Source organism: Cyprinus carpio, chromosome A1 (assembly GCF_018340385.1).
Source record: "Cyprinus carpio isolate SPL01 chromosome A1, ASM1834038v1, whole genome shotgun sequence".
In the NCBI taxonomy this organism is placed as follows: domain Eukaryota; kingdom Metazoa; phylum Chordata; class Actinopteri; order Cypriniformes; family Cyprinidae; genus Cyprinus; species Cyprinus carpio.
In genome coordinates this window covers 28,113,709-28,128,948 of record NC_056572.1, presented here as the reverse complement: position 1 = coordinate 28,128,948, position 15,240 = coordinate 28,113,709, and the positions used below count along the sequence as shown (strand labels likewise).

Sequence of the window (15,240 nt, the reverse complement as noted above, 5' to 3'; positions counted from 1 at the left end):
TTTGTATTAATCTCAGAGGAACAGTTATGTGATTTCCACTATTGTGATAGTGACTAGCAGTTTGCCCCCGTGTCATTGCCATTTTTCTTTTTTCCTGTCTTTTATTTTCTTCGAAAGGAAGCTTGGAGGGGAGGTGCGTGTCATAAGAGTGGGAGGGGAAAGGGCTGGGGGACAAAGGAAACCTGACATTACATGGACCGTTGATGGGTGGACCATTCTATGATGGACAGAAACTGGTGGCAGCTGACAACTTTTGAGGGATTTTCACAGAAACATTTTTTCCGGTTGCTTTTCTCCTTCCTCCATTGAAGTTCTGTCACAGTGTGCAACATGCATTAACACAAAAATGGAAGAAAAAAAATCAAATAAAAGAAGCAGGTTCCCTCTTGGACATGTTGTTCTGTCCCATGATGTCTTTTTGCGTTTGTGCATTCAAAGTACTGTACACTAAATCTCAGTCCTGACCGTTCTCAATCAGTCTTTTGGCTGGTATCAGGGGAGGTTAGACCAGTGAGATTTAACAGTGCTTCAAGCTGACTGGTCATTGGAGTTTTGGGTAGGCCTGCAGAGGATTAAATGCATCAAAATAATTATTTCAATAATGTAAGCTGTTCAGCTGTTACAAAAATGGATTCTTTTCCAAAAAATTTAATGTTAATTTTCTGATCTCTGAATGTCACACCATTGTTTGTAAATGAATAGCTGCCCAAAAAAATGAAAATTTGCTTGAATTTTCTCGTCCGCAGGTTATCCAAGATGTAGATGAGTTTGTTTCTTAATAGGAACAGATTTGGATAAATTTACCATTACACTTGTTTGTCAGTGAATCCTCTGCAGTGAATGGGTGCCGTCCAAACAGCTGATAAAAGTATCGCTATAATCCACAAGTAATCCACACAACTCCAGTCCATCAACTAACGTATTGTGAAGTGAAAACCTGCATGTTCGTAAGGCATTTTAATTTTAAACCATCACATCTGGCCAAAATACAAGCCCAAAACGACTTTCTTCCAGTGAGAAAGTCCATCCCCTTTTGTCTTCTTACATTAAAATCAAAAATCAACCAACATATTTGTTGGAACTCTTTTCACCAGTGCATGATCTGTGTATATTTCTCTCTTGATTCAGACAATTTATTTTTTTATTTTTTTTTTTTTTTAACTGGTCAAAAGAATGTATTATATAGAGAGGACTCCTATTTTAGCCATAAACAACAGTTTGAAGTTACCCTAATGGATTTGTTTATTACAAACATGTAGCTTGTCTTGTGGATTATTGTGAGCTTTTTGGACTCTGATTCTGATGTCACCCATTCACTGCAGAGGATCCATTAGTGAGCAAGTAATTATAATACTACATTTCTCCAAATTTATTCTGATGAAGAAGAAACAAGCTCCTCTATGTCTGGGATGCCCTGAGCCTGTTAATTTTCAGCAAAATTTTGATTTTAGAGTGAACTATTCCCTTAATTGACAAATACAGTATAGTGTAAATTGTCAGCAGTACCTGTTCTTATTTAGTGCATTGAAATTAGGGGTTTTCCCTGTGTCTGCGGTCTCATTGTTACTCCACTGACAGGACAGCCAAAACATCAGCCCAAAACCACTCGGATAGCAAATTTTGAATGTATGATTGTTTCAATTTATTATGTATTTGCCTAGAGCAGTATTTGGGTTACCCAGGTGCAGACACATACACCATGTATTGCTTAATCAGACACTTAAGACAGAAACACATGTCATAGTGAAACTGCTCCACCTTTTGGAAAAAGGGATTGTATTATTTCTGCTTATAAGGGCAAAGAATTTTTCATTTTAATATTCCAGATTTTTTTTTTTGATTCATGGATGTTTTATTCATTGAATTGAATTGTAAAGTGTTGCACTAGCTTCTTTTTGCCCATTTTGTTTTTAATCCTTTATGCTGTTTATATTGTGCTGATGGTTATAAAATTATTTAACATAAGGTATTTACCATGATGTTTCAAAGATACCCAGTCCCATACATAGGTAGTGTTCTGATACTTTCCACACTGTTTATAAATGTATGCAGATCTTTTACCATATTAACTGTCTTTGCATTAATTCTTTTTGTCCAGGATTCCCTTACAGCTAGCAGGTGTACAGTATAAGTTTGGCCGTAGATCTGTGGAAGAGAGGATATGAATAGCAACGCAGATAAAGTGATGACCAAGAGTCTGGACACACCGCTGTGGCTATTTCTTGCTGAATACTTTGACATTCAACAATAGAATAATGTCAGAGGATGTTGACAGGTTAGATACTTAATCCTTCATTAAGTAATAGTGTAAAAGATGTGTTTGTGAATGACTGCTTGTAGACTATTATTCACTATAACACACATAAGATAATACTGTGTCTGTCTGTGAGGCTGTGTGAGTTTATGTCTGTGTGTGCCAGTCTGTGCATGTACAATACTTCTGAAATGAGGTTTGGAGACTATACAGAAAATTTCAGCTAGCTCTGTATGTGCTTAAGGAGGGTTTCCAAAGAAAAGTACTACATTTTAAATGCTTTGTTAAATTTTAAATTGCAATATATGTCGTCACTATAATTGTTCATATCTGAGTTGTAAGCTTATGTTCACATAAACTTTGAGAAGTTGCTAATAATTAGTGCGGTACAATGGAGGCTAAAAGCCTGCTAAAGGATTTTGTTTTAAAAATATATGGAATGGAAAATAATGGAAATGGAAAATAAATTTTTATTAAAAATGTTGCAAATATAAAAAGATTTAAATGGGATTTTTTTTACCCATTCTAATTAGTGATGTAAAACTAAATCATATTTTGATCTTAATTAGGGTGACCATATTTTAGTTTTCCAAATAGAGGACAGTAGGTGCATGCGGGGCTGGGGTGTGGTTGGTTGGTGGTTAAAGTAGTGCCCAAAGTAGTACAGTGACCAAATCCCAAATATCAAAACTCAAAATGTCATTTCCATACCTAAAATATGTATTTTACAGTCACTGTTATGCATATTAATCATAAACGCAGCTAAAAAGCTTTCTTACCAGTGGCCATCCTTCACAAAACTAACATCTAGCACAGTTTTATCATCAGTAGAATGCAAAAATGTTTCAATACAAGCATTTTAGTCAAATGTAAATTATACAACATTTCAAACTTTAAAACCATGGGGGGAAAATCAAGAGAGAAAAAAGAGGATGTATGGTCTCCCTATCCTAATATGTTTATTTATACTTAATGTCCAACTGTAGAGAGCTGGATAACCAGTTTTTTTTTTTTTTTAATATAGTTAGCCATGAGAATATTTGAGTGCCATTGTTATTCAGTTTGATTTTTATTTATATATTGATTAGGCCCAAACTGAGCCATATATTTTGAGGAAATAAGGAAACCATTCAAATTTATAATTCAGACACAAATCAAGTGAATAATCATTGCACTAAATCAAACAATTGCTGTCTTTTTTTTTTTTAAGAGGTGGAGTCTAAGTAAACACCTACACTAACACGTGTTTAAGGCTTGGTAATATGTGTTAACAGTTAAAGGAGATCACATATTGTGCTGTGAAAGATAAACTGTTTTTAAAGCATTTTTTCGAGCTGTCAGAGATTAAGCAGACATGGACGCTCACGGGAAACAAGGTGAAGTTTACCTACAACATCAGAAACACGGTGAGGTAAGACATTGGAACGTTGTCATTTATTTTCTGGTATTGAAAACAGGTAGATGTTTTTGTGTTTGTCAACCTCAAGTCTAAAACTACAAAATGGTCGTAGCTGATCTAAATATAAAACAGTTCTATTCAAATATTTCAGAGTTTACAATGATGTTACTCTTAGTATTGATACTATAGTTTGGAGCATTCAGACACATTGGAAAAAAAACAAAGTAGGGTAGTCATATAAAAATATATGAATTTAAGCCTGACGGTATTTGCTTGTACTTTTAAATATAGCTCACCATGCCCCCTGTGTTTTGGCATGAACTCTCTTGTGTACATTTATTTTCTGGTATGAGATTGATGGAACGGGTCTAACTCTACAAGTTGAAAACTTGGTGTGCACATCACTTTCTTGTTTTTAGAATTACTGCACATTCCATTGACAAAAAACGCCCTCATGAAAGTGCACTTCACGTACTAGATTCAGGCCATGCCTTACACACACGCAATACATGTGAGGTAAATTAGGGATTGGCAGAGTGAGTAATTGCATCCGTTTCTACAACGTGACCTGCTTTTTAAGAACATTTTAATGCTAATATTTAGCAATCCAGAGGTGTGTTCATTACCTGAAGCACAAATTCCACCTGATGGATCCATCAGTCTGACTAGATCTTCAGTCGTTGTATTGCAGAAACATGGATGAGGGAAAATAATAATTATAAGTAATAATCATCTGTATGTTCTTAACAGAAGTGGAAGCGATATTGGTTGGCCCTTCATCCGGCTAGTCGGCACGGCGTGGCACGGTTAGAATTATCAGAAGCCATTCATGAACGGTCAACTGTGGTGGTCAGACGACATCCAGAGAGGAAAGTTGTACGTCTAGCCGACTGTGTGAGTGTTGTCAAGCTGCCTCCTCATGCAGAAGCTTGTCCAGGGGAAAACATGGCTGCTTTCTGTGTGGAGATGGAGGACAAGAGGCTCGTGTTTGCAGCAGAGAAAGAAAGCTGCGGAAAATGGGTGGACATAATATGTAACAATGCCTTTCAGGTGAGGGTTTGGATTTTTCAGATATATTTTGATCACACACTACCATTCAAAGGTTTGGGGTCAGATTTTTTCTCAGCAATCACCCCCCACCCCACACACACAATTTTTTTTTTTTTTTTTTTTTTTTTTTTTATGTTCTTGAGCACCAAATCAGCATATTACAATTATTTCTGAAGGGTCATGTGACAATGAAGACTGGAGTAATGACTGCTGAAAAATTCAGCTTTGCTATTACAGGGAAAAAGAAAAAATTAAATATAAAAGCTATAAAAGTTAAAGAATCTAATAAAATGAAAAATTGCAATAATTCCAGCTACATAACTGGTTATGTAATGTACTGAAGCCTTTACTCCACTCCCTGCTTGTGTTTCTCAATGGTATTCATAATTTCACAGAAGCACACTAAAAGTGTGCCACAGCCGGTACCTCTTATGGAGGACAATCAGATCTACATGTCCAGAGAACAATGTGAGTACAAACAAAGTTCAAATGTATCATTCATACTTTCATGTTCCTGAAAGGCCAGTCCTACCACTTCCTACAGTATGTTATCGCTGCATAAAGAGTGGGGTTTTTTTAAACAAGACCGCAGACAACTCTAAACCACCTTCATGCAGATCTGGTTTAAAACATAAACATGTGGCATAACCTTTGGATCACAGCCTATGTTTAATTTTGATCTCGATGTCTCTTTCATTTTAGTGTGGGATTTTAAAGTGGTTGTACTGCAGAACGAGGCTTCAGTTCGATGTGGCCTGAAAGGACAGTACTGGCTACAAGCTGGTGAGGACATGCTAGTTCTTCAAGATCTGGAGACCAGGAGGACTGTGATGGAGTGGCCATATAAGCTGCTGCGCCGCTATGGGCGAGATAAGGTCAGCAGAAAAAATACTTAATATACATAATAGAAATAAGATTAAATAAAATACGATTTTTTTTTTTTTTTTAAATAGAGGAAATTATAAGGTGACTCATATTTTAATAGCAAAAAAAAAAACATAATTTTAAGAATACAGTAGTCCACAATTTTTAAGTGGATCAAAACCTTTCATCAAAGTTGTCCCAAAACCAAAACCAATACCCGTTCTTGTCTTTGGAAAACTTTGATGAACTTTTTTGATCCACCTCAAATGTTGACTACTGTAATTACCATAAAGGTACATGTATATTATTGTTGAATATTATAAACTAAAATAAATTATTTGTTAATTACTTTTAAGCAGACTTTGTGATAAGAAAATACTTTGTTCCAAAAAAACTACACTCTTAAAAAAATGCTGGGTTGTTTCAACCCAATTTTGGGTCATGGATTAACTTTTGTGTTAAAAATTAAATTTAAAAATGTAACCCAGTAGTTGGGTTAGTCCATAATTGACCCAAAGTTGGGGTTGAATGTGAAACAACCCAGCATTATTTTTGTGTACCAACCCAAACTTTTGAATGCTATGTCTCTCAAAAATAATTCCAAAAACTGTACATTTTACAGTAAAATTACACATAATATGGTAAACTTTTTTCCCCGATATAAGGTAACTAGTTAACATGTTAAATGAGTGCTTACAAATACTTTCTCTCTGTTCCTCTCTAGATGGTGTTTTCTATAGAAGCAGGCAGGCGCTGTGAATCAGGCCCCGGAACCTTTAACTTTGAGACCCGACAGAGTGACGAGATCCTTCGCCTTACTGAGTCAGCTATTCACCTACAGAAGAGCCTTGCCGTTACTGGAGACAGGCACTCGCCACATTCTCCACGTTCCCGTTCTCCTCGCTCACCCCTTCCAAGACGCCCTGATAGTTTTATTGTGCTTGATACGAAAGGCAGCAACAGCCCACAGCCTTCAGACACAAAACTGCCCTTGATCCCGAATCTAGCAGATTCTCTTGGCCCAAACACAAGTCCCAGTGGCTTAACCGAACCTGCGTATGCAAACCCTGCAGATTCCATTAGCTCCTCAAAAAGCACATACTCAGATCCTGGTGGCGGTATTAGCTTGACTGAGCCAGTTTATTCAAATCCTGCCATTTTAATAGGCAGACATGAACCTGTGTATGCAGATATAAAGACAGCGCCTCTCCCAACTCATCATAGGGATGAATCAGAACCAGTGTATTCTGATCCTGCAGATGTCATCCGCCTGAAACCTAACTGTTGTGTCCATGCCAACCCTACTGACACGATGGACTGCCGGCCAGTCAACACAACGCCTAACAATGACAAGCAGCAAGAACCAGTGTACTCTGAGGTGTATGACCATGTCAAACTAAACACAAGTAAAAGACTTGACCAGACTGAGGAGCCGATTTATAGCGTACCTCAGGTTGTACAGTCAACTCAAAACAACAGCTCTCAACAAAGCAAAATGTCCGATGAGAACCAACCCATCTACAGCAAAGTCTACAAACCACCCAAAACCCCTCAGCCTCTCCAAGAAAAGAAGCTAAGCCAAACACCAGCGGTCGTCTCCGAGGACCTTGGAATGATTTAATTAAATCTGTAACAAAGTCTTCACAAGTATCTCTTAATATTTAATATTTGAAATGTTATCCCCCCACCCAATAATTCCATTATTTACTAATCCATTCTACAAAATGTTGTGGAATGATACGATGACTTGATAAATTTTACAAGCCCAAATATGTTGCATGTATTGTTTATATATTTTCTTGTTGTACCAAAGCACAATTAAATGTTTCTTTTATGAGATGAATGCATCTTTCAAAGAATGGCTTCAATTACTAAAATCTCAGCAAAGGTCAGATCATTTAAAAAATAATTCAGGTTTCCATTAAAAAAAAAAAATGAATTGAAATAATATGGGTTTATAAATGAGAGACGATTTTAATTTGGGGTGAGCCTTTAAAAAGCCACAAACAAACGGTTTGGCCAAAATTAATCAAACTATAGACTAACTGACAAAGTGGCCAATAATCATAGTTTTATTAATTAAGTAACTTTACTGAACAGTGTCGACACTAGATTGGTGTGCGCAGTGAAATAGTATTTATGGTTTTTACGTCACTACTACTGACCGGAAGTGCTGAGCGATGTCAAACCCGAGCGAAGGATGTTTTGAAGACGTGTCTTTACATTTCTGAATGCTGTACCGTTTTCATCCAGCTCCCAAACCACTGAACGTTTACTGAAACGTGCTGTAGGACGCTTAGACCTTAAACATGTCCAGTCGCATCGCTTTCCAGACGCAGCTAGCGTCCATTATGGAGGTGCTGGCGAATGCAGCGGTGGCGGAGATATGCAAACTCGTAGACGACGACTACGCGGTCATAAACTTACAGATGACCCAGTGTCAGCGTGAAAACAAAGCGCTGAAGAGAAAACTTCACATACTGGAGCTCAAGATGGCACGAGGGTTCGCAGAGAGGAGGATTAATTCACTGAGTCGCACTAACCGGGTTCAAGTGAGCGCCGCTTTGTCAGACAAATACAGGAACCAACTAACGGTGTGTGATCATGAAACCTTACAAGAACTATTCCACCGCCAGTGTTTATCTCGCACCAAATAAATTATAAAGCCTAGTGTGGTTAAAGTACCCTGTTTTCTTTTTTTCCTCCGGTTTTCATACACCCAGACGTCCTCAGTTTAACTCGGGTCTGTGGAGAGGTGGAGGGACAGACTCAGCTGCTCAGCAAGCTGTAAATGAAAGTAACAGTATGGTAAGCTGTTAACTTATAGGTACATCTAACAATAGTTGGACTGCCATAGACAAATATTAGATAGATAGATGAACGAAATCAAATATTTAAGATATACTGACTGACATAGAAACAGCTGCAATAAATTTTTTAACAAATACCTGTTTGATATATATGAAATATCTCCTTTCATGAAAGACGGGAGATGCGGCATTATCAGAAGCGGACACGGTGCTGATCAAGGATGAGATGTTTGAGGAGGACCAAGCACAGCAGAGACTGTTCATCAGAGATGGTGGTGAGTGGATAGAAGAAAATAAGCCACCTGTTATAAAACTAACCGAGGCTAGGTAGCTAAAAATACCCATTTTAAAGCTTGTCTTGACACCGTTTCTCTGTTTTTAGGAGTGAAAGAGACGCCATCACAGACTGGAGAGGCATGTTTTGCGGATGTTCAGATGGTGAAAGATGATGCTCAGGTGTCTGGGATGCAGCAGCCGTCTTTGGAGGTCAGTGGATCTGACACTGCGCTTAAATCTGAGCCAGAGTTTGAGAGTGTTAAGGGGATATCCCAAGAGCCAGTAGAATCACATCCTGCAGGAAAGTTTGATTTGAATGGAAAATCCAGTCCTATGAGGGATTATTTAATGCAAGGGAGTGACAAAGCAGACTCACGGCTACAATCTTGCACATACGTGAACAATGCAAGATCGGCTGAGAGGCAGTGCACAGACCCTCTGTGCCGTTTAGAGGTCGACTCTGCGGAGGAGGGGGAAGAGATTTCTGTGTGGGCTAGCAAAGTAGCACAAGGGAAAAGCCAGGCTCCACGTGTTTATCCCCAATACATGAGGGAGGAACATCAAGATACCAGGATCCTCTTGCCTCCCTCCAATCCGCCTCTGGTGACAAATGACTTCACAGCAGTGGCATCAACATCTTCAAAAATACATGGCACGGACAGCTACCACAGTGTCAGAGATGTCATATTTAACAAACAAAGAGTTGCTCAGACTAGAAATGACAGAGTTCCTCGCGAAAAACTTTTTGCCTGCACATATTGTGGCAAAGTTTTCAACCGCCCCAAAAAGGTGGTGATCCACCAGCGGATTCACACGGGCGAGAAGCCGTTCAAGTGTAACACCTGTGGGAAGTTCTTTGCAGAGGCGGGAAACCTGAGAAAACACCAGAAAGTCCACACAGGAGAGCGACCGTATAGTTGTTCTCAGTGTGGACAGACGTTCGCCTGGATACGAAACCTCAAAAACCACCAACAGAAGTACCATTCTGATCTGTTAACTGCAGAAGAACTGCTTTCTCTAGGAGTCAATAAATGATCACCAGATCACTGCTCATGTGTGTATTATACCACCATCATATGTCTTCTGAATAAGACTTTCATTTAAATTATATACATGATTTACATAGTTTTTTTTTTTTTAGTCGAAGTGTGTTTTTATATAATTAGCAAATTCATAGTAAAGCTCTGTCCTGTGGTGTACTGTACAAAAGGATGAAGCAACTTAGTCGAAATACAGTTTTTGGTATAATAAGTGTTCAACATGTTTAAATAAACATTTCTGCACTCATTTTGTGTTTGTCTTTTGAAGAACATTGGTCTTATAACAATTGCTGACTCTGAAGGCAGGAAGTTGGAGGAAGTAAAACCTTATGGAATCATCAGGTGGTCACTGCCTTTGCAACCACAAGTATAAAATTGACTTACCAATATCCAGAATTTAGTCAGCACTGTGCAATAACATAACTTCTGATTTTCCATGTGAAACAACAATGTCGTGATGAATAAAATGTGATATGATTAGATCCACATACCTGACTAAAGGAAACACAAGCATTGTTAAATACTAATACATCATACTCTGGTTGTTCAGCAGTGGCATAAATACTTTTAAAGAATGAAACGTCCACAGCTGTTTGTACAGTCAGTCTTCAGTTATTAAGGAACCTTACACAGTTCATCATAAACAAGAAACTGCTACTTAATTTGCTCACGGAAAGCTTCATGCATTTCAGTATATTACCTTGATGTTTATGTGTCAGCCAGGGCCATGTTGTAACACATAACCTTGTTTCATGTGTTCAGCAGCAAGGACAGGGGGAAGTCGGAGAACCAGAAACAATAGTGATAAAGGAAGATCTGAATGACCAGTGGGAAAGAAGCCAGGCACAAGCTGTAATTGTGCAAGATGGTGAGTAGAGGGCCGATGAGTCCTCTATTTGATGCTTAAGTCAGTGGTAGAGTATTATGATACCATTTGTGTTGAATATAATATAATAAGAATAGATGCATACATTTCATTAAAGGGAGAGTTCACCCAAAAATAAAAATTGTGTTATCAGCAACTATCACATATTTACATACTTCTGCCTGGAATCTAGTATCCAGTAAAATGACCATTTGTTCTCTTATCTCAGCAGAGTCAAATACAGAATTTTGTAGCGGAAGACTTTCTAGCTCACCAGCCAGAAGCACAGATGCACCTGGTACAGAGAAGGTTTGTTGATTTACTGTTCTCTTAAGATGCAAATAAAAATAGGACAAAGTAGGACTACAGCTGCAAAGTAAAAGTAAGCCACTTTAGGATCAAAACAAAAAAATTAATGTAGTTTTATTTTATTTCCAGCCTATAGAGGTGGAATTTTCCCATTTGAGTGAAAACGGACAGGATAGGAGCCAGAGAACCAACATTTCTCCATCCACTGGACTGCGTGTACAGGGTGAGTAAATGAAAAAGTAAACAGGTGAAGGTTTAACCTTTCAATGCATATATACACTGTATATGCACACTATATAAAACTTTTTTACTAAACAGATTTCAATGTCATCTTAAATTTAGAACTAAGAGATTAAAAGTGGTCTGACAGTATCTGAACATATTTACATCTAGGTACTATTGAGTCCAGTCCAAGTAGGCCTCAACAGCACCAGTACCACAGGTTTTCTGTTCGACCTAGCAAGGGTCTAACAGCAGGAGAAACCGCAGCTCTCACAGGCTCAGGGCACGTACACAAGGGAATGGTGAAAAGCAGAACTTCACCCACGAACCACACTCTGCTCAGCAGAGAAAAGACAGCCACTGAAATATCAGGAACGGACTGCTTGTTGTATGACAGACCTGCAGAACCTAAAACCAGCTTTATGCACTGGCCCAAACATCCATCCTGCTCATATACAGATTCGGACCAGGATCAAGACTGTATGCTGGTTCAGACAGAGACTGTATCATCTATTAGAAGCTCCAAAGGTGGAAGGGATGGAGCATCATCTACTCTAACACATGCTGTAAGAAATGCAGGAGCAGAAGATGGGCCTATAAGAGAAGAGGAAAGGTGGAATCAAGCTGCCATTTTGAGGCAAAGCCAAACTGAAGCGGCAGGCCAAATCAGTAGACCTGAAGTGATTCAGACAGAGACTGCAAGTAGAACAAACCCTTCATATTTCACTGTGATTCCCCAAATGATGTCCAACTTACCTCACCCTGGGGCTTCTCATGGCAGGCTCCAACTACCAAAGCACATGGAGAAAGGTAGACGGAAAAGCTACGTTTGTAAGTATTGTGGAAAGGCGTTCCCTGGGTTGTCCAATGTTGTGGCCCACCAGCGAGTGCATACAGGAGAGAGGCCCTTTAAGTGTGATACGTGTGGGAAGCTTTTCACAGAGGCAGGCAACCTCAAGAAACACCAAAGAGTTCATACAGGAGAGAAACCCTTCATCTGTCCCCGCTGTGGGAAACGATTCGCCTGGATCTGCAACCTCAAGACCCATCAGCAGTCGGCCTCTTGTGGAGGAGTCTGATATAACATATCTGATGACAATGCAGGGCTTCCAACTCATGCCTCTTATGAACCCAGCAGTCTTCTGAATGTCAAAGCAATCATTTTAATATTCATGGAATCATTTACATAAGAAAGAAAAGAGGCATAAGAAATAAAATTGAAACATTAATAGGAAGATTAAGTTCGGTGGATTAGCACCGGTTAAAGCAATTTGTCTTGGTGTTTTAATGTTGACTGTCCGTGAATTGTAATATTAAAAATGAGCAGCAGGTGGTGCACGAGCACATAAAAATGGAGCGTCCATTGGCGTTTCCTTTTGTATTAACCGCACGGTGTAAACGGGTTTTGCAATACAAAAAGTGTGCTGTTTTTAAGTACTGTAAATATTGTTATTAAAGGTGTTTAAACATAGAGATGTTGGAAAATATTTGGCATTAATAATCGTTGTTTGTTTCGAATACTGTGGCCAATTGTTGCTATGTATCAGCCCGGCTAGCTCAGTCGGTAGAGCATGAGACTCTTAATCTCAGGGTCGTGGGTTCGAGCCCCACGTTGGGCGCAACTGTTTTGTAGCGCCTTTCTTTGTTAAATATATGTTATTTTCCAAAGAATAGTTCTGCCAACATAACCTGAACTCCAAACGTTGATCTGATATTTTCCAACATTTTGCATGTCCAAATCTCCAGCTGACAACTCGCTGTGGAAACGTGGAATTAGTTTATAAAGCTTGAAGATGTCTGCAAGATTAGATTATATGTAGCTTCTTTAAAGATATTTTGAAACCTTTATGATTCATATGTTAATCTAAGCTTTAAAATAAAACCGTAAAAGTTGTTCAGGCGCAGAATTACAATTTGTTTTCTTTCTAAAAAAATTTATAAAAGCTTAAGAAAAGAAAAAGAACCAAATATAATGCTTGAAATAATATTAAACACACACAGAAATAAAACGCCTAGCAGAGGATGGTTTCGATCCATCGACCTCTGGGTTATGGGCCCAGCACGCTTCCGCTGCGCCACTCTGCTGATAACTTTGAGTGTTTTGGTTTGTGCATATGAGTTAAAAAAAAAAAGTTGCAATTTGGAGCTTTTGTCTGTCCGTTTATGAAATAGAATGTATTTAAAATGGTTTCTTTTACATACCAGCCGAGACTTAATCATACCATTCTCCAGACGATATTCTGATACCTGTGTAACTGTTTTCTATGGTGTTCGCAGGCGCAGATCCTTTAGCACTAATAAATATACTATTTAGAACCTTTAACTGACGACTCAATTTGTCGAATGACTTTGTTGAACTGTATTGTATAATAATAATAATAAAAAAAGAAGTCGTTCCCTGACCGGGAATCGAACCCGGGCCGCGGCGGTGAGAGCGCCGAATCCTAACCACTAGACCACCAGGGAGAACTGCTATACGTGTTTTGGCTCACATTATTGTACCATGGATCATACAAAATGTAAGCTTAATATTGTGTTGTAGTATTCATATGTTTTATATAATGCATGATTATTCATATTACTATGCATTGACTTTTCTTATACTGATGAAAATAAAAGCAAACAATAACTAAATATACATCATTTACATTAACATACTCCCAGGGCCGGCCCGTGGCATAGGCGACATATTAGGGCCTAGGGCGCTAAATGACTGGGGGGCGCCGCACAAAAGTTATTTTTTCTTTTTTCTCGGAAGTGCGACCTCTTGTGACCATCGTGCGATCTACACCTATAGAAAACAGTTTCTACGTGTATTTAGCTACGTGACACGTATGATACAGAAGAGCACACACAGATTACAGTGATATGGAGAGACACAGAGGAGACTGTTGACAGAGGAATTGTTGAATAAAGTTGTTATTTTTGTTTTCTTTGCTTACAAAAAGTGTTCCCGTCGCTTCATATAACTCAGATTGCACGTCTGATGGCAGATGGAGTATTCTGACTATGACTTTCATACCTTTTATGAACCTTGATAGTTATTTACTTGGCAGTCTGTGGGACAGTCACAGGCCTCCCGGTTTTCATCCAAAATATCTTAAATTGTGTTCCAAAGACGAACGGAGCTTTTACGGGTTTGGAACGACATGGGGTAAGTGATTAATGACAAAATTTTCATTTTTGGGTGGAGTATCCCTTTAACTTATGCTCAAAATTGGCATATCGCACAAAACATTTGCGAACAAGCACCGTTTCCATCCAACGAGTCAAAGAGAGCAAAATCGTCACTTCCTGATAAACTGGCACTATACATCACTAAGAAAAGTAGGAGAAGCTACTGAATATAATATTTTTTATATATAATAAATTACTTGCACCCCAGAACGAAGCGACGAAACATAATGAATGTGGTTATTGCTTTCGGAGGTGGATGCTGCTTTTTGGGAACGCAGTCGTTTAACAGTTCTGGGAGGCAATTATACAGAAATACTTTGATGACAAACTTTGCTCGGGCATTTCCGAATGACCATAACAACACTTTAGATGCTGTGGAATGAGATCGGTCTGCTGGTTAGTCAGGATATACCGTCCCATAGCACAAAGTCACATTACTTTTTTTGATGCGCTTTGAGGAATTTATTCTCAAAATGCATTTTCATCTTCTATTATTCGCATTAACCCTTTTTTCGCACAAGTCAAAAACCGCCTCAAGCGAGCGTAAAAACTTGTTTGCGAATTAAGACATTTTAATTTGAAATTCAGTGTTTCCGATTCTGATGCGATACTTCAAAATGCGCATAAAAGCAGGGTGATGGAAACCCAGCTACTGACACCGTGGAACGTTTTTGTTGAGTTAACTGTTTTTTAATTTTACTTTATTTTCTTTAAAATAAATTTAAGCTTCTGTAATGTTGTTTCAGTTACATTACTGTTTGCTCTTAATTCACCAAATAAAGACCATGTCTAGGGCTATATTCTAGCATTCATAAAATGAAATAAGTTTAAGTATGTCATTTCCACTGCAGCACAAAATTGAAATGAAAGGTATGGGTATGCTAATTAGACTAACTAGCTAGCTAGCTGGCTAACATTTACAAATAAATTACAAAACGTAGCCTTTATTTTGTTGCCTTTGTTGTCTGTTAGAC

General features: G+C 38.4%; 2 protein-coding genes and 2 non-coding genes across 8 annotated transcripts; 3 read left to right on the top strand and 1 right to left on the bottom strand.

The window, feature by feature from the left end:
* The first annotated feature begins 1,974 nt into the window (after positions 1-1,974).
* Positions 1,975-7,414, top strand: LOC122145618 (docking protein 2-like). Of its 3 annotated transcripts, none has more exons than XM_042760021.1 (6): positions 1,975-2,275; positions 3,596-3,665; positions 4,404-4,703; positions 5,099-5,171; positions 5,406-5,578; positions 6,292-7,414. In XM_042760021.1, exons 2-6 carry the CDS (start codon positions 3,609-3,611, stop codon positions 7,186-7,188), a joined length of 1,500 nt encoding a protein of 499 aa, XP_042615955.1. In that variant the 5' UTR covers positions 1,975-2,275; positions 3,596-3,608; the 3' UTR covers positions 7,189-7,414. The 3 variants fall into 3 exon arrangements, with proteins under 3 accessions (XP_042615955.1, XP_042615945.1, XP_042615964.1); XM_042760011.1 differs by having other exon boundaries at positions 3,589-3,665; XM_042760030.1 differs by lacking the exon at positions 3,596-3,665.
* Positions 7,415-8,276: 862 nt separating this feature from the next.
* Positions 8,277-12,560, top strand: LOC109045939 (zinc finger protein 528-like). Of its 3 annotated transcripts, none has more exons than XM_042760045.1 (7): positions 8,277-8,375; positions 8,553-8,652; positions 8,760-8,863; positions 10,459-10,561; positions 10,788-10,867; positions 10,997-11,090; positions 11,261-12,560. In XM_042760045.1, the coding sequence occupies exons 1-7, from the start codon at positions 8,373-8,375 to the stop codon at positions 12,166-12,168; spliced, it is 1,392 nt and encodes a 463-aa protein (XP_042615979.1). In that variant the 5' UTR covers positions 8,277-8,372; the 3' UTR covers positions 12,169-12,560. The 3 variants fall into 3 exon arrangements, with proteins under 3 accessions (XP_042615979.1, XP_042615988.1, XP_042615973.1); XM_042760054.1 differs by having other exon boundaries at positions 10,456-10,561; positions 10,791-10,867; XM_042760039.1 differs by having other exon boundaries at positions 10,456-10,561.
* A 75-nt stretch (positions 12,561-12,635) lies between these two features.
* trnak-cuu lies at positions 12,636-12,708 on the top strand. The gene has a single exon. It is a non-coding gene; the product is annotated as a tRNA-Lys (tRNA).
* Positions 12,709-13,483: 775 nt separating this feature from the next.
* Positions 13,484-13,555, bottom strand: trnae-cuc. Its single transcript has one exon. It is a non-coding gene; the product is annotated as a tRNA-Glu (tRNA).
* Between the last annotated feature and the right edge of the window lie 1,685 nt (positions 13,556-15,240).

Bases quoted from the DNA above. Each gene is read 5' to 3' on its own strand.
- LOC122145618 (XM_042760021.1), top strand. From the start codon at position 3,609: ATGGACGCTCACGGGAAACAAGGTGAAGTTTACCTACAACATCAGAAA. The intron at 5,172-5,405 runs GTGAGTACAAAC...CTTTCATTTTAG, and splicing joins CTACATGTCCAGAGAACAAT to TGTGGGATTTTAAAGTGGTT. The intron at 5,579-6,291 runs GTCAGCAGAAAA...GTTCCTCTCTAG, and splicing joins GCCGCTATGGGCGAGATAAG to ATGGTGTTTTCTATAGAAGC.
- LOC109045939 (XM_042760039.1), top strand. The intron at 8,864-10,455 runs GTCAGTGGATCT...TCATGTGTTCAG, and splicing joins TGCAGCAGCCGTCTTTGGAG to CAGCAAGGACAGGGGGAAGT. The intron at 10,868-10,996 runs GTTTGTTGATTT...TTTTATTTCCAG, and splicing joins ATGCACCTGGTACAGAGAAG to CCTATAGAGGTGGAATTTTC.